At 40.8% G+C, this 25,791-nt stretch overlaps 1 protein-coding gene across 1 annotated transcript in view; it reads right to left on the bottom strand.

Annotated features, from left to right (window-relative positions):
- The window catches only part of LRP1B (LDL receptor related protein 1B), a gene marked incomplete at its 5' end in the record, with an annotated part of 5,941,474 nt that overhangs the window by 326,523 nt on the left and 5,589,160 nt on the right, over positions 1-25,791 (bottom strand). The window contains one exon of the mRNA XM_044073672.1: positions 18,640-18,801. Within this exon, the coding sequence (XP_043929607.1) occupies positions 18,640-18,801 (162 nt within the window). The remainder of the gene's footprint in view (positions 1-18,639; positions 18,802-25,791) is intronic.

A 25,791-nucleotide genomic window follows, 5' to 3' on the forward strand; every position in this document is an offset into this window, starting at 1 on the left:
GAAGTGTGAAGTTTGCTTTTGAGTAGTTCTTCACTGTGGTCTTTTTTGCTGGGGTTGGGGGCGGGATGTGGATCTCCAGTGAGATTAATTTATGGTCTGATCTCACCAATGAGGGATATACTTCCAGTGTGGAGCATTTTGTCCCCATGTTTGTGATGATCAGGTCTAGTATATTTTCTCCTCTTGTGGGAATGGTGACTAGTTGTTCCATAGCATTTGAGTTTATGAACTCCAGGAACCTTTGGGCTAGGGTGTTGGGGCTTGAGTAATGTTCCCAGTCTATGTTTGGGTAGTTGAAGTCACCCAATATGATGGTGTTTGGAGAGACATTCTTACTCTCCAGTGTCTTCAGGAAGGCTGTGTGGGTTTCCTGAGTTTGAGAGGGTGGTCTGTAGCATGCTACAAACTGTAGGGCAGTTTTACCTATGGTTAATTGCACCTGGATGGTCTCCGATGCTTTGTGCATTGCCACTAACCTGGAGGTGTGGGTATCCTTTATGAATATGGATACTCCCCTCCTTTTGTGGTTCGGTCTGGATTTTGGGGCCGGAACGCATGATATGAGGTATAACCTGATAGTGCTGGGGTGCTCTCAGGAGCCTTGAACCAGGTTTCAGTCACAGCACAGTCATCGATGTTCTCCATACTGAGGAGGGCTTCGAGGGCATGCATCTTGAGGTTTAGACTTCTGGCATTGAGCAGTATTACCCTTAGTTTTTCTCCATTTTTGTTTTCTAGGGTGGTAGGTTTATCATTTGAGCCTTGCCTAAAAAGGCACTATGGGGGTGGCAAGAGCCTTTGCCAATATCCGGAAGCCCAGGGGTGACAGGTGCAAGCCGTCCCTTGCGAAGCAGCGTGGCTTGTCAAGCATGTCATCCCAGGCAGACAGACATTGGATCCCCTTAGAATGACACCAGTAATTAAGCCAATTATTAAAGCTGATCATTTTGTCTCTGTATTGTGGCATCATTCTTGGTGAGGGTAGGATACTGCTCAGGGTCAGGGTCATACCGGCCTGGGCTACATAATCTGAGAGCTCCTCTATGTCTCTTTTCATGTAGTCCAGGGAGTGCGTCTCAGGTCATTCACACCAGCATGGACAATGACTGAGTCATACTTGTACTTGCTGTGGAGTGACCTGAGTGCTTGTGTTATGTGGCGGATTCTAGCGCCTGACAGGCAGCTTACTGTGATCTTTTCCTTGTTCAGTCTGGTGAGTGGGACGTCAGTGTGTCTGACCATGGAGTCACCTATAACAAGTGTGTCTGGCATTGTGTTTGGCCTTAAGGGCTGTGACTGTTTAGCACACTGACTTTGAGAACTATGTGTTGCATGTGTTATGTCTTGAGGTGGCAGTTGCTTGGGTGTCTGCTTCGGAGGCCTCTGTAGTTTTGGTAGATTTTTGATCAGTGCCTCCGAGTATGTCTTTGTGTGTTTATGTGTTTGTTTTGCAGTTGTGATAGTTCTATGTGAAACTGGGTTTGTGGTGTGTGTGGTTTCCTTCTCCTGTCTGGTCTTGCCAGTCCTGAGTTGAGAGAGCTCAGCCTCCAGTTTGGCTATATAGTTGCATCTCTCACATGTATTTGTGTTTTGTGGGAGAAGGAGTGGGTTGTCTGTGTACATGAGGCAATTGTAACATTGCCTCAAGATGCCCAGATTCACCAGCTGAACAGGAGAGGACGCTAGCAACTGACCCTTCGACATGCTAGAAAAAGTGAAAAAGTTTGCTGTGTAACTGAGTCAGAAGGGACCTATAGGGAAATGGGTACTCAAGGGGATTCTAGGCTAATGTAGTACTTTGTTTAGTATATAAGTACTTTACCTATATAAAAATGCTTTAGGAGCAAGTGCTGAGCTTTTGAGATAGAGAATAGACTGTTTAGATTGCAAGTAGAGAAGTTCTAAGGGAAAAATTGAAGAGCAGACTTTACAGAGCCAGAAATAGTTTAACCTTGTTTAACCGTCGCTGCCCGATGGTGCTCTATGGGCAACTCCACGCTAAATCACGCAAAAGCATGCGCTAAATCACGCAAAAGCATGGTTATGCTTAGTGTTGAAGAACATTGCCTAAAGGGCTGCCATGAGGTTGTGGTTTTCCTCATGGCTGAAGTCACCTTTCTGCCTTGATCATTTGTTCTGCATCATAAATGCACATGAAAAAATATGCCACTGTCATATACAAAAACTTTGATGCAATCATCAGTATAAACAGCACAATAATAGCAGCATGCCTGTCATCCTCACAAATGCCATAATATTTACATGTGCAAAATCTCAGTGCAGTCAGATAAAGCTGTTCTACACTAATGTCTGCACTATCATAAATACATTCACAACAATAAAGCATTTTGTTAACAGATGCACTCTTCCTTTAGGCCCTACCACTGTCTTGTATTCATAATGCTATAATTTTTCATTCTTCAGTGACACTTAGAAATCTCTAACTAAAGGTATATTGTTCAGCCAACAACACATTCTTACCACATCCGTACTTCACAATTAAAACATTGCATTTCTACTATGTACAGCCAATAGATGATAAATTAAATTATTTTCTCCATGATCGCTAATCATTTCTACTGCAGTGTTAATGATTTTCCATTCGCAGATTACAACTTTACGGTAGTCAGCTAAAGCCATTGTAACATGCCCATCATATTGATGAGTAACATTTCTTGAACTGAACTCACTCTAAAGTGTGCCATATTAATTTACAATATTTCTATTTTCTTTCTTACTTTAAAAAGTCTGAAGTTTCCTACGTCATTTGCCACCTAACTCTAGTAATCGCAAGTAAATGTGGTGAGATTAAACAATGTCATATAAATTCAGGCCCACTGATGTGTTTTTGAATACAAATTAGGCTGTTTTAGATTTATTTCTATGAATTGTAGTAATACATAATTGTGGTCACTTATGAATGTAAATCACTCTTGTATACTCATGAACTCAACCTTGGCTTGATGTGAACTTGCTGGGGACAGCAGCAAAGTCCCCAGCAGTTGTCATCAGTCCCCAGCATACTGTGGGCATGTGTGAATAGCCTCAAATATGCTCAAGCTGAATATATTTAGAAAAAAACAAAGTGGAGGCATATGCATAACAGTCTGTATAACCAACCATGAAGTGGAATACCTGCTCATCTAACATCATCTGGCACACCTTCTCAACATTTAATAAAAGTCAGTAACCTCACACATAGGATATTATTTCTTCAACATCCCTACAAAAAAATATTTCTTCTCTACTGCATGAATAAATAACATTTAGATATAATACTCCAAAAGGGGTAGCTAATGCAACACCCAGCAAGTATAAGTAATATATAAACAAAAGAAAATGATGATTGTATACTATTTTTATCCACCATATAAATGAAGTGCGAATACTTTCCTCAAAAAAAAAATGTATGTCACAAAGAATATTTGATTAAACCAAACTAGGAAATAATAACAGTACCTGGTCTAATGGCCCTGCTGGTTAACTGGGTCTGGATAATGTGATGTCACACCCCCAGGGGGTGGTTGTAAACATGCGAACCACAGCCCTCCCCATACTTTCGTAATTTTCATTCTGTGAAGGCAAGATGCTGTACTCTGAGCTGGTCAGATAGAGGCAAAGATTATGATCTAACTTCTTAGTGAGTCATATTTGAATAAAATCCAGGAGTACATAAGAGAAAGCAAGTGAAAAAAGACTGACCTTTGGCAGGAGTTGGACGAGCACCTTTCATCCCTGAGAGGGATCATTTGCTCTGGTCACCAGTGCCATCGCAGGTACGTGACCTACAAAAGCTTAGGCCTGACCAGCTGGCTGAGTGGGTTGACCAGGTACCATTGAGAAGGGCTGAGTTCTATAGTAAGTATTATTTTTTTAAACATATGTATAAAGAATAAACTATAAGAAAGTTCTATGACTGAAGGTATTTGCTAGAAGAAACATGTATGACTGCAAATATGTATCTAGATGCTATTATAATAATTCAAAAGAAAGCATAAGCATAAGAGAATTTAAGTACCTTTATCTGCACTTTTTTAAAAAAATACAGTATTTAATTTGATTTAAACTGTGTTGTACACTGTGTTGAAGGAATATTTAACTCAAGTGGCAGTTATTCTGCTCTTTAGTAACTTGAACTGAAGCTAGTGTGTTATTTGCTAGTAATTACAGGTGTGGAGGTTGCCACATTCTTTGATTTCCTGTCCTTGCCTTTTTAAGTGGTGCATTGTGAAATTTTTACTGCTTAAAAACCTCAGCTTTGGCCAGCTAAGAACTTGGTTATATTCAACTGGACGTATAAGAGAATTTAAGTACCTTTATCTGCACTTTTTTTTAAAAAAAATACAGTATTTAATTTGATTTAAACTGTGTTGAAGGAATACTTAACTCAAGTGGCAGTTATTCTGCTCTTTAGTAACTTGAACTGAAGCTAGTGTGTTATTTGCTAGTAATTACAGGTGTTTTGATTTCCTGTCCTTGCCGGTGCATTGTGAAATTTTTATTGCTTAAAAACCTCAGCTTTGGCCAGCTAAGAACTTGGTTATACTCAACTGGACGTATAAGAAAATTTACGTACCTTTATCTGCACTTTTTAAAAAAAAAATACAGTATTTAATTTGATTTAAACTGTGTTGAAGGAATATTTAACTCAAGTGGCAGTTATGCTGCTCTTTAGTAATTTGAACTGAAGCTAGTGTGTTATTTGCTAGTAATTACAGGTGTTGGGGTAGCCACATTCTTTGATTTCCTGTCCTTGCCTTTTTAAGTGGTGCATTGTGAAATTTTTATTGCTTAAAAACCTCAGTGTTGGCCAGCTAAGAACTTGGTTATATTCAACTGGACGTATAAGAGAATTTAAGTACCTTTATCTGCACTTTTTTTAAAAAAAAATACAGTATTTAATTTGATTTAAACTGTGTTGAAGGAATATTTAACTCAAGTGGCAGTTATTCTTCTCTTCAGTTATTCCCAACCTACCCTCCCTGTTTTTGTTTTGGTGTTAATCTTAGTGGCCTTGAAACTGCCCACCCCTCAGCCTGCCTCTGGGCCCATCTCATTTGCTCACTCAACTGAGTGCAGTGAGATCATATTCTGATTTCAGGCACTCCTACTGTGTACAAACAGGCAAAAAAAATTAAGCTTATTTCCTGCCTTTCCTGTTAAGTGGTATAGACTATTTGTAGGCTTCTGAGCCCCCAAGCCCTTCTGTGTTTGAGGGAAGCCTTCTAGCTTGTTTTTTTTTTCTTATAACTAGCCAGTTTTCTAGTTTCAGCACTCAAATCTGTTTCTTTGATCTCAGCACTTGTTCAAAAAAAAAAAAAAAATTTATCTGCCTTTACTGTACTTGTGTTTCTACCTACTTCATTTTACTTTTGCATCATCTTAAAAATACTCAATTGTATTTATCACTGCTTGGTGTAACTCATTCTAAGCCTTTTGGTTTAAACACTTGGGCTTCGGACCAGTTGTTTTGCACTGAGAGGGTTTGTGGTCTGCACTGTTGTGGCAGAACAGGTAGCTTACATCCTTCTAGGTTGGGAACTGCTGATTGAGGGCTCAGTGTCTGTTATTCTAAAAGTGTACTAATTCTGGTTTAAGCACTTGGGCTTTCAGGCCAGTTATTTTATATTAAGAGGGTTTGTGGTCTGCACTCTTGTGGGAGGAGAGGCTGGACTCTGCCCTTCTGAGCTGGGAATTTCTGGTTAAAGGCTTATAGTGCATGCATATCTGAACTGCTTCTTATGAAGTTGGTGCGCCTTGTTTGCTGTGGCATAGACTGGATTCGGGCCTGCTGGATCTAGCTTTGTTTGTGTAACTTGAGCACTAATCCAGACATTCTCTAAAGTATTCAATTGTATTTATTACTGCTTGGTTGTAACTTGATTAAAGTGTAGCTATCATTCTAAGTCTTTTGGAATAAGCACTTGGGCTTCAGACCAGTTGTTTTACATTAGGAAGGTTTGTGGCAAGCACTGTGGTGGCAGGACAGGTAGCTTTCATCCTTCTAAGTTGGGAACTGCTGATTGAGAGCCCAGTGTCCAAGGGTATTAGTTCTGGTTTAGGCACTTGGGCTTCAGGCCAGTTATTTTACATTAAGAAGGTTTGTGGTCTGCAATCTTGTGGGAGAAGAGGCTGGACTCTGCCCTTCTGAGCTGGGAATTTCTGGTTAAAGGTTTATAGTGCCTGAATATTTGAACTGTATCTTACTGAAATTGGTACACCTTGTTTGCTCTAGCATAGACTAGATCCAGACCTGCTGAATCTAGCTTTGTTTATATGCTTGTTGTTTGTCTGCTTGTTATTTCCCTGGAAGCTAATTCCACCTAATACGTGGCTTCTCAGTGCTTCTGTGGATCACTAGTGATATCTGCATTGCTTACTGTACTAGTTCCTTGTTTCACTTGAAAGAAAGTTACTGTTTGTCGTTTTTGCATTTAGTTACTTGTAACACATTGCACTCAAGTTAGCTGGCACTTGCTCACTAAAGCAATTATATAAGTCAGCACTAAAAATTAAAAGCACTACACCCTCACTCCCCACTGGCCCTTGTTTTCAATTATTAAGGAATTCCCAATATTATTCTAGCATGTCCAAAGGTCAGTTGTCAATCTCCTCCGGTCCAGCTGGTGAATCTGGGAATCTTGAGGCAATGTTATAACTGCCTCATGTACACAGACAACCCTCTCCTCCTCCCACATAACACACATACTTGCGAGAGATGCAGCTATTTAGCCAAACTGGAGGCTGAGCTCTCTCAACTCAGGACTGGCAAGACCAGACAGGAGGAGAAGGCAACTACACACACCACAAAACCAGCCTCACATAATGCTACCACACCACTGAATCAAACACATAAACACACAAAGACATACTCGGAGGCTCTGAGTAAAAATTTACCTAAACAGCAGAGGCCTCCAAAGCAGACACCCAAACAACTGCTACCTCAAGACACCCCACAAGCAACACATAAACCACAAAAGCAGTGTGCAGAGCAGTCACAGCCCTTAAGACCAAATACAACACCAAACATACTTGTCATAGGTGACTCCATAGTCAGACACACTGACGTCCCACTCACCAGGCTGAACAAGGAGAACCAGGCTGAACAAGGAGAGGGTCACAGTAAGCTGCCTATCGGGCGCTAGAATCCGCCACATAACACAAGCACTCTGGTCACTCCACGGCAAGTACAAATATGACACAGTCATTGTCCATGCTGGTGTGAACGACCTGAGATGTACCTCCCTGGACTACATGAAAAGAGACATAGAGGAGCTCTCTGATTATGTAGCCCAGGCAGGTATGACCCTGACCCTGAGCAGTATCCTTCCTTCACCAAGAATGATGCCACAATATAGAGACAAGATGATCAGCTTTAACAATTGGCTTAATGTCTGGTGTCATTCAAAGGGGATCCAGTGTCTGTCTGCCTGGTATGACATGCTTGACAAGCCACACTGCTTCAAGGGATGGCTTGCACCTGTCACCCTGGGATTCCGGATATTGGCTAAGGCTCTTGCCACCCCATAGTGCCTTTAGGCAAGGCTCAAATTCTAAACCTACCACCCTAGAAAACAAAAATGGGAAGAAACTGAGGGTAATGCTGCTCAATGCCAGAAGTCTAAATCTCAAAATGCACGCACTCGAGGCCCTTCTCAGTATGGAGAACATCAATGTCTGTGCTGTAACTGAAACCTTGTTCAAGGCTCCTGAGAGCACCCCGGCACTATTAGGTTTTACCTCATATCATGCGTTCCGGCCCCAAAACCCGGACCACACCACAAAAGGAGGGGGTGTATCCATATTCATAAAGGATACCCACACCTCCAGGTTGGTGGCAACGCACAAAGCTTGGAAACCATCCAGGTGCAACTAACCATAGGCAAAACTGCTCTACAAATTGTAGCATGTTACAGGCCACCCTCTCAAACTCAGGAACCCCACACAGCCTTCCTGAAGACACTGGAGGGTATAAATGTATCTCCAAACACCATCATATTGGGTGACTTCAACTACCAGAATATAGACTGGGAACATTACTCAAGCCCTAACTTTCTAGCCCAACAGTTCCTGGAGTTCATAAATTCAAATGCCATGGAACAGCTAGTCACTGTTCCCACGAGGAGAAAATATACTAGATCTCATTATCACAAACATGGGGACAAAATGCTCCACACCAGAAGTATATCCCTCATTGGTGAGATTTGATCATAAACTAATCTCACTGGAAATCCACATCCCCCCCCCACCCCAAACAAAAAAGACCACAGTGAAGAACTTCTCTAAAGCAAACTTCACACTACTCAAGACTGGTGTGGTATCCTTCAAGGCCCCTGAGCCAGTGGAAACCACAACCAAAGCTGCGGAAGCCCTTACAAATGCCTTCTATGAACACCTCCAGGACTGCATGGATCAGACAATCCCAAATAAAACCAAGAATCTTTCCACAAAGGGCAAACGTCCAGTCTGGTGGACCCCAGCCATTAACAAACTTTACAATAAGAGGAGAAAGCTATTACATGATAGAACAAAATCCATAAAAGGGAAGTCACCCCTGATCATTATTAGTAAAAAAATATGAGCACTCATAAAATCAACTAAGGCCAATTTTGAGAGAAAAATTGCCATGGATTCAAAGGACAATCATAAGGCCTTTTCAGCTATGTTAGGAACCTGGGTGGAAACTCCCAGATATGCTCAGAATTAGTCCAAAATGATACAAAAATCACTGAACCCACAGACATTGCCAACATACTGGCAGACAGCTTCAGTGCAAACTTCACCCCCCTCTCCCCCCCTAAAGGAGAGATAACTATCCCAGCAGAGTGTAGCCTCCCAGACATCTCAAATGCGCAGGTGAAAGCTGCTCTCTCTAAAGCTAAAAACACAGCATCAATGGGACCGGATGGTGTCCCCAGCTGTGTGCTACCTGAGCTAAATGAGGAATTAAACCCGCACATAAGGCAGCTGTTTAATCTCAGCCTTACCACAGGATACATGCCCAAGGAGTGGCGTACGGCAACTGTGGTCCCACTCCACAAAGGCGGTGCCTCTACGGACCCTGGTAATTACCGCCCCATAAGCTTAACAAGTCTAGTCTGCAAAGCTATGGAGAGGATCATAATGGAGCTCATAAACAAAGATATAGGGGACTTGCAGACATTGGACCCGACCCAGTTTGGCTTTGTCAAGGGCAGATCATGCCTTTTGAACTTGGTTGACTTCTTCGAAACAGTCACCAAGGCCATTGATGAGGGAAAGGCAGTCCATACAGCCTACCTTGACCTTGCAAAGGCCTTCGACACAATACCCCACTTGGGTATTGTAGAAACACTTACCAGCTTAAATGTAAACCCATATGTCACAAGATGGGTTGCAAACTGGCTTAAGGATAGAATCCACAGGGTTAGAGTTGCTGGCGCTATGTCAGACTCCAAGCCGGTCACAAGTGGTGTCCCACAGGGCTTGGTCCTTGGCCCCCTATTGTTCGGCATCTACTTCTCAGAAGTACAGGCCAACATGGGAGGACTTTGGCTGACAAAGTTTGCAGACGACTGCAAACTGGGCCATAGTGGAAAGTGCATCGGACACGGATATCCTTCAGAAGGGACTCACGGAAACAGATAGCTGGTGCCAGAGCCATGGCCTGAAGTTAAACGCCAAAAAATGTATAGTCATTCCCTTCGGGAAAAACCAGGTAACCCCAAGCTACCATATAGGTGGCAATCCACTAAGCACAGAAGAGGTTATCAGGGACCTGGGGACCCAGGTTGACAGTGGCCTTTCTTTTGACACTCACGTTGCTAAAGTGGTTAGAAAGACCTTCTACATTGCCCACCTGATCATGAAGGGATTCACATCCAGATCTAGTGAGGTCATTGTTCCCCTGTACTCTTCACTTATCAGACCAATGATCGAGTACAATGCCCCATTCGGGATGTATCTCACCCGACATCTGCAGCAATTGGAGAGACCCCAAAAGTTCCTCACCAAAAGGATAAAGGGACTCCAAAATCTGTCATATGCTGCCAGATTGAAGAAACTCCAGCTCTATTCAGTTGCATACCGTCTGCTCAGAGGTAACATGTGCCTGACATACAAGGCCATGTCCAACCCGGAATTAATGGACATGCTCCACCTCAAAAATCCAAATCCACCAAAACCACTAGAGCAAGCAACTTAAACCTTAGCACGGATATAAATAGGACGTGCTGGAGGGATAGATTTATCACTCAGAGACTCCCTATGCTGTGGAATAAAATCCCGATCCATGTGAGGCAGAGCACCTCGCTGGCTCTGTTCAAGAGAAATCTTGACCTGTGGATGGGAGATCGTAGGTTTATCCCGGGAATCATCTCTGTGTCACTGCTGGACAGAGGCACAACAAACTAATGGGCACAGTATTTTTTCATATAAGGGGTGGCGTAAGCCACAAAAATTTGGGCTAGGCTTATAAATGCCTTAGGGCAGATAGCCTAGTATAAACCTATGAACCTATGAACCTATCAGTATACAGAAATGCATCTGTATATTAATATATGGAAAGTATATGTGATAACATAATTGTCTGTATAAATATATAAATATAAATATATAAATAAATATAAATATATAAATGTAATATATGTACAAGCAAAACAGTAATCTGAATAATATATATATATATATATATATATATATATATATATATATATAGATATATATAGGTTTACCACCGCATAACTGAACACACGGCAGTCGAACCCAACAATGATCGATTCCAGTAACCGAATTTTTGCATGTCGAACAGTCAGAAAATTGCAAAACCACCAAATGCGATGTTTTTGACTGCTCTACATCCAAAATGAGTGCTAACATGGGTCACAAAGGGGGTGTGGGTTTGGGATTCGATACAGTTGTGTTTGGCATTGTGCATATTTGCCGCACTCCTTTCGGTCATCAGGGCTAGACCATCCGTCCATTGGTTATACGGTGGTAAACTATATATATGTATATATATATATGTGTGTATGTATATATATATATATATATATATATATATATATATATATATAATCTGAATATAATATGTCTGCAAATCACATATATATATCTGTATGAGAATGCTCACAACTAATTGTTTGTGTATTTATACGGAATTAAAAAATGTTTGCATTTCCACATAATTTCACTTAATTTTATATTACCCTAGGTAGCAGTTAAATTACATGCAGACAGTCTTAGTAAAGAAAGAGTTTTATTTGTGTAGGCTAGAAAAATATTTCGTAATATAATAACTGCATAAAGCAGTAATTTTGTCCACATTATTAATTGCAAGTACAACATGGCTGAACTTGCAGTGAGGTACCATGTGCTAGTTAGTGTGCAGGATGGGGGAGGTGGCTGGGGGTTGAGGTGCCAAGTTAATGACCAGCACGCACGTTAGTAAGAAATGACCAGTTGTATTACTTTCATATGCATTTTTAATTATTCCCTTATATGCTTAGAATTATTAGGCAGAAAGTACACACTTTTATACAGCTAAGGAAAGGAAGAGTTCTGTGAATTGCAACATCTTTCTGTGTGTGTGAACACCTGTTGCCTGTACAGAAGTCCCAGACTGTTACATGCAAAGCATAATATTTTAAAACACCATTCCACCAAAAGTGTAACAATTTTTGTATAACTTGCAATAAAGGGAAGGTTAGCACAGTAAGAAAATGCAGATAAAAATACTTTAAAAAAGGGTGGTCTGACACTCCAGCAGGCCTGGGATTTTTGAGGTACTGGATAGGAACCACAAGCATCTTTGCAGTGTTTGTGAGCCTCCCTCGTCATTCAGTGAAATGACTCAAATGTAATGTACACTTAATTAAACATCCTGAATGATGTTTTAGAAGTGTGGCACTGCAACAATCCACTCATATTTAGAGGCCTAATATTTCACACACAACAGTTTTACTTAACCTGAATGCAGTAACAAGCTTGGCACACAAGTGACACTGTGGAGTTGACGTGTTTTGGAGGACTTTGGCAGCTGTGATGCAGACATGGAGGTGCTTTTGTTATTGACTAAGTCAGGCTTTCCTGTTTGTGAATCTTATCACTTACACTTAGGATATCACTTGCATTTTATCTAGCATCTGTAACTATTAGGCGTATTCTGCCCTCTAACATGATACCATGCCAAGGGATGGAGTAGAATTTTCATTTGGGATAGCACTGCAGGAAGGCAGAGGCTCTCTACAAAACTATGCCTCAGCTTTCCCACCCTAATATTTAAAGTCCCTGTAGAGCAAATTAAATCCATGACACACAAGCCAATCTTATATTTCATATACACCAGAAGAGAAAGCATGGTTCCCATATGATCTTTAACAGTGACAGTATATATCCCCATATAGTGGCTGCTTCATGCACATACAACCACTAACTGAGCCACAAAAATTCTACCTGAACATAAAAAAGTTTAATAACAATGACATATACGGTAAGTAAGTCAGAATACAAGAAACTTGAGCAAAAATATCTAAATTCAAATCATCAGCTTAACAAAGAAGATGAAGCTTGTAAACCTCACCCTCATAAAACTGAATGCAGATACAATGGGTACATTATCATCATCAGAACCCTTTTTCCCATTTTCTACATGGGGTAGGGGTGTATTGTCAACCTTTGCCATCTCTCTCGATTCAGTGCCACTCTCTTGCCTTCTTTGGCACTCATGCCTGACTGTCAAAGGTCTTCTCTCATAAAATACATTCATCTCTTTGTTGGATGCCTTTGTTTCCTCTTGCCTTCTTCTTGTCTGTCCCACAATCTTCTTCACCAGATTGTTTTCTGCTTTTCTGCACATGTGCCTGAAACATTATAATCTGTTCTCTTTGACCTTTTTTACAAATGGAGGTATTTTGGCTTCTCCTCTTATGTCCTCATTTCTTCACCTGTCCCATTGTATACATCCTACTGCCTGTCTCAGGCATTTAATTTCCATCACCAAAAGCTTCCACAACTGCTATAGCTTTACGGCCCAGGATTCTGTACTATAAGGTAGTACTGGTCACACCACTGTTTTGTATACCTTAATTTACATAATCTTTGTCATTCTTCTGTCATACACTGTCCCTGACACTCTGCATCTTTTGGCTGCAACTCCTCTGACTCTAGTTTTAACCTCACGGTTAAGACTTCCCGTCTCCTCAACCACCCCTCCCAGATACTTGAAGCTGTTAACCTATTCCACTATTTTCCCTTCTATCTCAATTCTCAGCTTCTTCTAATTCCCCTCATTTGCTGTCATTACAACTGTCATATCTGTACTCAGTTTCATCCCATGTGCCTTCATCTTTGCAGTCTATTCCCCTACACTTTGTGGAAGTTCTTGATTAGAGTGTAACTGCAATGTCACGTTGTCTGCATACAATAACAATGTTGACCTGTCCCTTCAACCTGTTTGCTAATATAGTCCATCACCAGTATGAACAGCAGTGGGCTCAGAGCTGAACCTGATACACCCAATCTGGCGACTGATCACTATTCATAGTTGAGTCACTGGGTCCTTGCACATAGCTTGTACTAATTCTACTACTGTTTCTGGGACTTTGAACCACCATAAGACTGCCCAAATCAGCTTTCTTTGGAACTTGTCATATGCTTTCTCCAACTCTATGTATGCCCAGTTGGACTCTTTCTTCATCTCTAGCTTCTTCTCAGCTATCTGTCTCACTGCAAACATCGGGTCAGTTGTGCGGCATCCTGTTCTGAATCCAAAATGCTCATCTCTTATCTTTCTGATACTCTACATATTCATTTATCACTCACTCTCTCCAGAATCTTCATGCAGTATGATAGGAGTTTGATGCCTCTGTACTGCCCACAGTTATGAATGTCTCCCTTGTCCTTGAACAGTGGCACAAGTGTGCTTATTTTCCATCATCTGGGATACGCCTTTCCCTCCACATTGCTATGAGCACCCTCACGAGCCATTTTTCCCCTATCTCATCCAGCATCTTTATTATATCTGCTGTGACCTCATCTGAGCCTGCTGTTTCTGTGATGTCATTTTCCTTAAGGCTATTCTTACTTCTTCCAGTGTAGGCTCCTCTTCTTCACTCATTGTAGGCTGAGTCTGAGGCAGTTAAACTTTTGTGTGTTTTTTTTCATTCAGAAGCTGCTAGAAGTATCCATCTACTTGCCTTTGATGTACTGGTGAGCAGATTGTTGCTGGCATCCCTTATGGAGGGCATCTGACTATCTTCTTTATCTTTCTGCCTTTGCCTTGCAACTTGATATAGATTCTTTGTGCCATTCACTGAGTGATTTTCCAAAAGATCTTGGAAATACAAATTTGAAAGAACAAACCACTGAAAAATCACCAAGGAAGCAGACTCAGACCAGCATGGCACACAATCCACATTTATTAATAATATGAGCGCTTTCTTTTGGTCCAATATCAAACTTCTTCAGAAAACACATAAAACACAAAACATTCAACTATTATACTTTAAAATTCAGCATGTGATTGATCACCTGATCTAATTCCACCACTAGTCATGTGATTTGCCCTACAAGTTACTTAAAAAACATTCATATTTCATATACACCATATACTTTAAAATTCAATTAATTTTATACAAAATTATTTTGTTAATAAAACATTATATTACATTATATTATATCACATGGATTGTGTGCCATGCTGGTCTGAGTCTGCTTCCTTGTGGATTTTTCATTTTCCAAAAGATGGGAGAGTGCCTCTGCTATTTTGTTCTTTACTATTGCAACTCATCTCTTAGCCTCTGTTGGCCAACCAGTATTCCATCCTAGCCTTTTCTGAATTTTCCTGTCTCCAACTTTTTCCTTCAGTCCTTCTTTCTTTTGATGACTTCCTGGACTTCTGCATTCCACCACCAGCTTTCCTTATGTACCTTATTTCTATTCCTGGCTTGACCACATATCTGTTCTGTAGTCCTCCCACGTGCTGTTTTGAGGCACTGCCATTCTTCTTCAACTCCATCTATTTCCTCTTCTTCTTAAGGTGCTAGAGCTCTGAGTAATTTAATGAACTGTTGTGCTTTCTCTCTAGTCATCTTTCAGGTCTACAGACTGGTGTCTGTTGAACTTACAGCCTTTGCTGACCAATGGTGGCATGTAATCACAGATTCTACCCCAGTGGCCTGTCTTTACTAGGAGGAAGTCTACCTGAGTTGCATGATATCCACTCTTTTTGAACCAAAACTATCAAGCCATTTGCCAGACAAAAGTCTAGAATGGCCTGTCCTTCTTTATTCCTGTTGCCATACACTTGTGGATCCAGACCATCCTCATCCTGATATGTGCATTCAAGGTCCTGCTTTATCTAGTAGACCCTGCAACCACTGTCTAAATGCACTCTTTTTCATTATCACAACCCTGCTTTTGGGCATTTACTGAGACTATGAATACTGCCCTACCATTAGGCTGGAGTCCGATTGCCATGAGTCTGTCACTAATTCTGATGACATCCCTCACTGTCTTCAAAGAAATATGGCAAGTAGCTTGAGACATTAAAGGATCTGGATGTAGGCCCAATATCATAAAAAAAGAAAAGCATGCTTCTGAATTAAATCATCAAAGAGAAGGCTGAAAATTAATGACCATGTTAAATGAAAGAGTACAGAAGCACTTTGGGAAGAACTGCATTGCTCGTGTATTATGTGATGAGAACTGCTTGGCAAAAGTGCCAGAAAAGACAAGGGCAGGTGAGGACATCTTCTTCCAAGCTTTCATAAGGCTTGGCAAAGAAGAACTGGAGCCCAATATTTGTGGTGTGTCATGTAAAAGAAAGGGTACCTGGTAAGCTGGGAAATTGTTACTTGCCAAGTGCTCCTAACACCTGTAGCATCAGTCATCTTGTTTACAGAAAAAATGGATAATATGTAACAATGGAAGTGGCCTTCTTTTGTAACTGGTGAATTTAAAAATATATTTCTGGAATAATTTCTTTCCACTGTCAAGGAAACAACTTATAGTAACAGAATAATGCATTTTTAAAGCTGTAACTAAGAACTATTTTAATTTCCTTTTTTTCTCACTATAGACTAGACATGGCTGACTTGCAATGGATACATGCTTGTTTTATAAAGTATTTCAACTGATAATAAATACCTGTTTTGAAATTAGGTCATATTTTGCCGTTCCTGTCTTAAAGGTACAGCCTCTCTTTGCCATTCATTTGGACTGATAAATATCAACAGGGACACTGTTTTTTTTTTTCATTTTTCCAGGAAAAATACAAAAAAATCCAGAATTTTGTCTAAGTTTTGTTTAATTTGGCATTTTCAGCACAGCACCCTTTGACCACAACTTGTATTTATTTTAAGATTTCTTAATTATAATACTGCAATTTTCCTTTATTGAACATTCCATACACACAGTCTTTTTTAATTCCATATTTATAAAGATGCATCAGACATTAAAGTAAAATTGAGTAAATGAACAGAAATTAAACTTAAAATCACAGTTATTATTCAGCATGCCATAATAAAATGGAATTTATTTTTACTTTTCAGAAAATAATCAATGTCCCTGGATATTAGTCATATAGGTAACAAAAAACAGGGATTTTGAATTCCTCCCACAATATTCAAAAGTTCCCAAAACTGCTATTCTGGTCCAATATGTCATCATTATAATTAAGTCAGACAAGTACCACCTATTCCTTTCAGTCCATATCACAGTGCCATGATAAATGACCGTAAATTCCATCCATTGTTAAAGCCAGTCTGAATACAGACGTATTGTCTGCTATTCTCCAAAAGGGCTTGAACATCAATTACTCTCAGGAGAATAACAGAGGATTATGAGAAAACTCCTATAGCCCTGCTCCTAGACTAAGACTCACCCTCAATTACTTCTTTTCCCCAATCCAAACAAATTAATATAATTTGTTTACTGCAGCTCAGTATGTTGGCCGTATCGTTTTGTGGTAGCAGGAGTCAGAGAATCAAACATGAACCGATGTTAATAGCGCTTTATGTCCCCATATAAAACTAATCATGGTAAAATGCTTCAACAGAATTAAATAAAACAAAATCCACAATACAAGTCCTAGATTTGGAATATGACAACACCACTTACACAGCCAAATAATCTTTCAAAAGATTAAGAGGAAAAAGGATCTCACAACATACATTTTGTAGTTGTGAAATCTGGCTTTTTAATGGCAGTAACTAGCTACCTTCCACTGACTGCCTCTGCCAAATCTCCTCACATTTTGTATTTCATTGTTGAAAAAAAAAGACATGCACAAAAACACACACACATGCATGCACACCTGCATGCACACAGGCGCATGTATGTGAGCATGTGTACACACACACACACACACACACACACACACACACACACACACACACACACACACACACGCGCATGCACACACAGAACTGCCTGCCAAATATCTTCACATTTTGCGTTTCATTGTTAAGACGTATGCGTGCGCACATGCAAACACACACGCACACACACACACACACACACACACACACACACACACACACACACACACACACACACACACACACACACACACACACACACTTACATGGGAAATTAAAAGCGCAGCTTTGTACCTCATATTCTCTATCATAAATCTGACTGATTACAGAAAGTACATACTCTGATTTGGATTTTTTACTGATTCTCTTTTGTATGTTAGTAAAATATCTTCCTTGACACAATTACTGTTAAACTAATATTGTATAGACATGAAGTCTGAGAAAATAAGCATAATATTGAATCATGGTTGCAGAAGATAGCATGCCAGCACTAGTGATGTGCATTGTATGATGAAAGTGTGCTTAATGCATTGATCACTGTACATATGCATATTTTTTTTATTAACAACTGTACACTTTCTGAATTGTCAGTCTGATAATTCATGGCTTCTTTGATTTGTATATGTCATGTATTGTTTTAGTGTCAGTTAGAACTTTTTCAGGACATCAACTAAAAAGAGGTAATTTTTAGTCAGACTACACTGGTCAGAAAATGCAACTGAATACATAAATACCATAATGAATGTATTTGCTTAAAACCAGACATGTCTTGCCTTATCAGTAAACTGCCTTTTTATCCAATGTCTTCAGCCTGCTAATGCCACCCCTCAAATACACTGAAATGAAATTAACTTTGGTGTTCCCAAAACCACCATTTGCATCCTATCTGCAAACCACTAATGCTTAACCAAGATACAATTCCCCTAATCTCACCTAGTTTCCATCCCTCCCCCATTATTCATTCATTCATTCATTCATTCATTCATTCATTCATTCATTCATTCATTCATTTATTTATTTATTTAACTAGATGACTATGAGGTCAAACTTACCAAGGTCCATCTAAAGTGGATAATAAAAATGTAAATCTACTTCTCTTCCAAATAACTAACCTACCTCGAGAAAATTAGAAGAGAAGATGTATTGAAACAGTTACTGAACATCTCAACAAGGCAGGGAACCTTGGAACTTTTACCATTGTGTCATCCATTGTAATACATACTTAGAACATACTGTATTGGTGAAATTAAAGTTTTTACAGATACAGAATTAAAAGTAGATTAGTAACAAAACAGAATATAGTGTTCGATAAAATAATTAAGCCATATATTACATAACTTACAGTACTGACACCTGTCCCCGGTGTAGTTGGATTGGCAATGGCAGTGAGCTTGATTTCCAGAAGTTATACTACAGATGCCTCCATTCTGACAGAAATCTTCACAGGCTCTCTGCCCACAATTTGGCCCTGTGAACCCTACAGTACAACGACAGGTAGGTCTTCCTGAACACAAAGTAAAGTTTTCAAACATGTTATATCAGTATGAGCGGCACATTTCTTAAATATTGCATGAGATGAAAAACAAACTGGTCAAAACAAGTCAACAATTTCCTTTTTTATGGCAGCATTGTATCAACCAACGTAGGCCTAACTGCTCAAGCCCAACAAACTGATCTGTTTCCTGACAAAGAAAATTATAATTTAGCCTTAAGTAACCTAGGACATTGATTTTGACATAGCAGTATTAAGCAATTATATTTATTTACTTACTTTTTCATTTTCCATTTCTTTACAAAAATGGTCTGATTAAGCCAAAAACCATTTTCAGCGATGTCCTAGGTTATAAGGGATGAAGCTCCCTGCAGAAGCTGTGGGCCATTGCTTTCCACATGAAAGTATTCTGTTCAAAGCACAGTTTCGAAGTCTTGACTTTTCAGGTTTCAGTGAGCTTAGAGATGATTTCAGGTACAGTACATATATACATGCACACAAAAGCACACACACTCACACTGACGGACATTATATAAACAGTGTGTAATAAATCCATATATTACTTCAGGATATACATATTTTCATTTATGCACATCATATGAATATTTCAAGTCAAAATAATTAATATCATGCTGTGCACATCATCATCTGCATAAACATCAGAAACGCTGTTACAAAACCATTTCAGTCTCAATTAATCTAAGATCCATTTCTCTTTCTCTCTCTCTCTCTCTATATATATATATATATATATATATATATATGCTTCTTCCCTTCTTCTACTCCCACCTTTCCTTCCTCCATTGCTTACTACCTCCTATACCTTCACATTTACTTCTTGATAGATAATCCACTTCTGTAACCTTGAGTAAATGCATTGTCAACTGATATTTTAGAGACAGCTGCAGTGCCTCTTTCTGTATCAATTATGCTGTACTGTCAGTAGTCAGATTTACTCACAGGTGCACTGCCTTTCTTTCTTTGTCAAAACTCTGTATGCAGTTTAAATAGTTATAACTGCTATTTGAGTTTTTATCTTATTGTATGTATTGTTTTGCTATTTGAGTTTTTATCAAATTGTATGTATTGTATATATCACTGCAGAGCTTTTCTCCCTGGGCTTTCACTGAAGATTAGCACTTTTTGGCTCAGTGGACCTTCCTGGTAAACAAATGCAATAAATAAATAAATTATATACATATATACATATATATATATATATATATATATATATATATATATATAGAGAGAGAGAGAGAGACACACACACACACACACACACACACACACACACACACACACACACACACACGCACACGCACACACACACGAGTGTACTTTTAAAGCTCAATGTTTCAAAACTCTGAATTTTTTATGGTCGAGACCATAAGATCAAAGTTTTGAAATTTTGAAAAAAAAAATAAAAACAAATAATGTTTACATTCTTGAAGGGAGCAAGTCCCCTACATCCTCACACCCCCTGCTAATTAAATATACCAACTCTGAGATCTCACTACAGCAAGGAAAATGGCAAATATCCCATTCTGCACTGTACAACAATCTCAATTTAAACAGTTCAAAGTTTCAGAGCTTCGATCTTATAGTCTCGTCCTTAATAAATTTGAAGTTTTGAAACTTTGAGCTTTAAACATTGACCTGTATAGGTTCATAGGTTCACAGGTAGGTACTAAGCTATCAGCCCAAGGGCCTAAGTAAGCCTTGCCAACAAGGTTCCCTGGCTTACGCCCCTGAAGAAAGTTAATTTCCTGTGCCCCTGTCGAGCAGGGCCACAGAAGTGATCCCTGGGGTGTATTTCCTATTTACCATCCACTCATCAAGATTTTTCTTAAAGAGTGCTAATGAGGAACTTTGTTTGACATAGATGGGTAGCTTGTTCTAGAGTATAGGAAGTCTGTGGGACAGGAATCTATCCCTCCAGCATGTTCAGTTTACTGTGGTGACAAGGTTTAGGTCCCTAGAGTGTGTAGCTTGGAGGGACTGGAATTTCTTTAGGTGTAGCATGTCCAACAGCTCTGGGTTTAACATAGCTTTATATGTTAGGCAGAGATCTCCTCAGAGTAGGCGATATGCTACAGAGTAAAGCTGGAGTTTTTTGAGATGGTCAGTGTAGGGCATCTGTTTGAGGCCAGTAATCCTCTTTGTGATGTCCTTCTGTGCAGATGTCTTGTAAGGTACATTCCAAAAGGGATGCTGTACTCTATAATGGGTCTAATGAGTTCTGAGTAGAGGGGAACAATAACCTTTATTTTCCTGGATGAGAACCCTTTTGTGATGAGGTGTGCCACATAGAGGGATTTCCTGACTACTGTGGCGAAGTGATTATCAAAGGAGAGACTACTGTCCACGTGGGTCCCAAGGTCTGTTATCACACATTCAGCATTAAGTAGACTGCTTTTTATGTGGTAGTTCATGGGTACAAAGTTTTTACCAAAAGAGATGACAGTGCACTTTTTGACACTGAGCTTGAGGCCATGCCTCTGACACCAGGCATCTGTCTCAGTGAGGCCCTTCTGTAGGATGTCTATATCATTTAGGGACTCGACTATGGCACCTAGTTTGCAGTCATCTGCGAACTTCATTAGCCAAAGGCCTTCTGTGTTAGCCTGTACTTCAGAGAAGTTGATACCAAACAGGAGAGGTCCCAGGACTAAACCATGTGGTACTCCACTTGTCACTGGTTTGTTGTCAGATTTGGAGTCTGCAACTTTTACAGTATTGGTTCTGTCAGTGAGCCAGTTGGTTCATAGGTTCATAGGTTGGTACTAGGTTATTGGGCCTAGGGCCTATACAAGCCTAGCCATAACAATTCCCTGGCTATTTCTACCCACACTATTTACTTCCCTGGACCCCTGTCTAGCAGGGCGACTGACGTGATCCCTGGGGTAAATTTTCTTTCTCCCATCCAGTCATGAAGGTTCCTTTTGAAGAGGGCCAAAGAGGTGCTCTGCTTGACATGTATGGGCAGTCTGTTCCAGAGTCTGGGGAGTCTCTGGGTCAGGAACCTATCCCTCCAGCATGTTTTGTTTATTGTGATGACAAGGTTTAGATCCCTAAAGCATGTGGCTCTAAGGGATTGGGATTTCTTTAAGTGTAGCATGCCCAACAGCTCTGGGTTTGACATGGCCTTGTATGTTAAGCAGAGATCGCCTCAGAGTAGACGATATGTGACAGAATATAGCTGGAGTTTTTTAAGGCGGTCAGCATAGGGCATCTGCTTCAGGCCTGTGATTCTTTTAGTGAGGTATTTCTGCACTCTTTCCAGTTGTTGCAGATGTTTTGAGAGGTACATACCAAGTGGTGCATTGTATTCTATAATGGGTCTAATGAGGGATGAGTACAGTGGGACAATGACCTCCTTTTTTCTGGATGAAAAGCCCTTAGTGATGAGGTGTGCCACATAAAAGGATTTTCTGACTGCTGTGGCGAAGTGGGTATTGAAGGTGAGACCACTGTCCACCTGTGTCCCTAAGTCTCTTATCACACTTTCGGTGTTTAGTGTACTGCCACCTATGTGGTAATTCACGGGTACATGGTTTTTCCCAAAGGGGATACCTATACATTTCTTGGCATGAGCCCATGGCTCTGGCACCAAGCATCTGTATCTGTAAGGCCCTTTTGTAGAGTATCAACATCATTTGGGGTTTCAATAATGGCTCCCAGTTTGCAGTCATCTCTGAACTTTGTTAGCCAGAGTCCCTTAGTTTTGGCCTGTACTTCAGAGAAGTAGATGCCAAACAAGAGTGGTCCCAGGACTGAACCCTGAGGTACTACTTTTGTCACTTGTCTGGAGTTGGATTTGGAGTCAGCTACTTTTACAGTGTGGGTTCTGTCAGTAAGCCAGCTGGCGACCCATCGAGTAATGTAGGGATTAATTCCCAGCTTAGTAAGTTTATCTATGATTCCAGAGTGGGGGATGGTGTCAAAGGCCTTGGCGAGGTCCATGTAGACTGTGTGGACTGTCTTACCTTTGTCCACGGCTCTGGAGACTGATTAAAAGAAGTAAATCAGGTTCAGGAAACAAAATCAGCCCTTCTCGAACCCAAACTGGGTGGGGTCCAGCGTTTTAATGTCTTTGTTTATAAGTTCCATGATAATACGTTCCATGGCCTTGCAGATCAGACTTGTCAGACTGATGGGGTGGTAGTTCCCGGTATCCAAGGTGGATCCCCCCTTGTGAAGTGGGATAACTGTAGCTGTGCACCACTCAGTGGGCATGCAGCCTGAGGTGAGGCTTTGATTAAACATGACACTTAGTTGAGGTGTCAGTTCATTTTGTAGTTCATGTAGTAGACAGCCCAGGATGTCATCTGGTCACATGTTTGCTGTATTCTTAGCTTTGTAGAGTGCATTTCTTACCTGTGTGGCTGTTATTACCAGAATTTGGCAATATTCTGGTATTGAGATGGGCCATTTAGGGGATGAGAGGGGGACCCATCTTGTGGCTTAGGGATTTATACCTAGTTTAGTGAGTTTAGCTATAATTCCAGAATGGGGGATGGTGTCAAAAGCCTTGGCGAGGTCAAGATAGGCTGTATGAACCACCTTACCCTCATCTACGGCTTTGGTGACTGCCTCAAAGAAGTTGATCAGGTTCAGAAGGCATGATCTGGATTTCACAAACCCGATCTGGGTGGGGTCCAGAGTTTGGAGGTTACCATTGTCTTTGTTTCTAAGTTCCATGATTATATGTTCCATGGTCTTGCAGACCAGGCTCGTCAGGCTAATAGGGCGATAGTTCCCAAGATCAGTGGTCACTCCTCCTTTGTGGAGTGGGATAACTGTTGTTGTGCGCCATTCAGTGGGCTCAAGGCCTGACATGAGACTATGGTTGAACATGGTGCTTAGGTGGAGAGCCAGTTCATTCTGAAGTTCGTGTAAAATGCAGCCTGGGATGTTGTCCAGTCCCATGGATGCTGTGTTTTTGGTTTTAGAGAGTACAGCTTTTACCTGCATAGACGTGATTACAGGGACTCTGCATTTTTCCTGTATAGATATGGGTGCTTTAAGGGGTGAGAGGGGGGTAAAGTTAGCACTGAACCTATCTGCCAGAATGTTGGCAATATCAGTTGATTCTGTAATTTTCATGCCATTGTGCTGTAATGCAGAGCAGATCTGGGTGTTGCCATTGAGATTCTTGATATAGCTATAGCATGCTTTGTGGATGCTCTTAGAATCAGTGGTGATTTTGTTTTCGTAGCTAGCTTTGGAGGATCTTATAAAGGATCTCAGCTTCTTACTGAGGCTGACCAGGGAGCTCCTCCACTTATGGGATTTTACTCTCTTTTGCAACAGTTTCTTCATTCTGTTGTAGAGTATGTTTATGGTAAGGGGTAAGGGACCACCAGATTGTCTTCCATTTTTGGAGGATAGCATCTTGGCTCTGTTTGGGATAGCATGATCCATGCACTCGTGTAAGTGCTTATAGAGTGCATTTGTGCAGGATTCAGCAGTCGTAACTGTATTGTCCATCTGCATGGGTGTCATGAAGTTTGCCATTTCTGTCTTACGAACCATGAAGTTGGCTTTGGAAAAATCTTTTACCATGATTTCCTTAATGGTGGATGGGGGCAGGATGCGGATATCTAGAGTGATTAGCGTATGGTCGGATCTGACCAATGAGGAGTTGATTTCACGTGTGGAACACCGGTCACTCATGTTGGTAATGGCTAGGTCTAAGATATTGTTGCCCCTGGTGGGGGTGTGGATAAGTTGATCCAGGGTATTGGAATTTATGAATTCCAGAAATCGCTGAGTGAAGGAGTTGGTACATGAGTAGTTTTCACAGTTAATGGTGGGGTAGTTGAAATTGTCCATTATTAGGGTGTTTGAACCCTAATATTTTACAGTATATCAAGAAAAGAGGAGTGGGAATCCTGAGGCATGGTGGGGGATCTGTAGCAAGCTACAATTTGGATTGCAGTTTTGCCCAGAGTTAGTTGCACTTAGATAACCTCGGATGCATTATGCTGCGCAACTAGCCTGGAGGTATGGATATCTTTAATGAATATAGACAGACCTCTGCCTTTGGTGTTCTGGTCAAGGTTAGATGGCCAAATAATGTGGTATGAGTTATAGCCTGGTAATGCAGGGGTGCTCTCTAGAGCCTTGAACCAGGTCTCAGTTGCTGCACAGATATTGATGTTCTCCATTTTAAGGAGTGCCTCGAGTGAGTGCATTTTGAGATTTAGACTTCTAGCATTGAGTAGCATTACCTTCAATTTTTGGTTGCCTGTTCCTGTTACAGTGGGGAATTTGTCATTTGAACCTTGCCTAAAAAAGGCACTATAGGGTTGGCTAGAGCCTTAGCCAGAATCCAGAATCCCAGGGGCGACAGTTGCAGGCCATCTCTGGCAAAGCATTGTGGTCTTTCGACCATGTCGTCCCAGGCAGACAGATACTGGATCCCCTTAGAATGACACCAGAAGCTTAGCCAATTGTTGAAGTCAATCATTTTGTCCTTGTAGTGCGGTATCATTCTGGGTGATGGCTGGATGCTACTCAGGGCTAGGGTCATACCTGCCTGGGCTACAAGATCGGAGAGCTCTTCCATGTCTCTTTTCATGTAGTCCAGGGTGGTACATCTCAGGTTGTTCACACCAACATAGACAATGACAGAGTTATATTTGTACTTGTTGTGGAGTGACCTGAGTGCGTGGGTTATGTGGCAGATCCTGGCACCTGACAGGCAACTGACAGTAACCTTCTCCTTGTTTAGCCTGCTGAGTGGGACATCAGTGTGTCTGACTATAGAGTCACCTATGACTAGTGTGTTGGGTACGTTGGTTTGCCTTATGGGCTGTGGTTTATTGGCACACTGATCCTGTGGGCTATGTGTCATTTGGGTTGTGTTGGGGGGTGGAGGTTGTTTGTGTTTCTGCTTTGGAGGTCTCTGTTACTTGAGCAGATTATTATTTTTGTGTTTCTGTGTGTGGATTTTGGTGGTGTAGGTTTAGTGGGACTATGTGATGAGTGTGGTGTGGT

Source organism: Protopterus annectens, chromosome 6.part0 (assembly GCF_019279795.1).
Source record: "Protopterus annectens isolate FY-2018-M chromosome 6.part0, PAN1.0, whole genome shotgun sequence".
Lineage (NCBI taxonomy): Eukaryota > Metazoa > Chordata > Ceratodontiformes > Protopteridae > Protopterus > Protopterus annectens.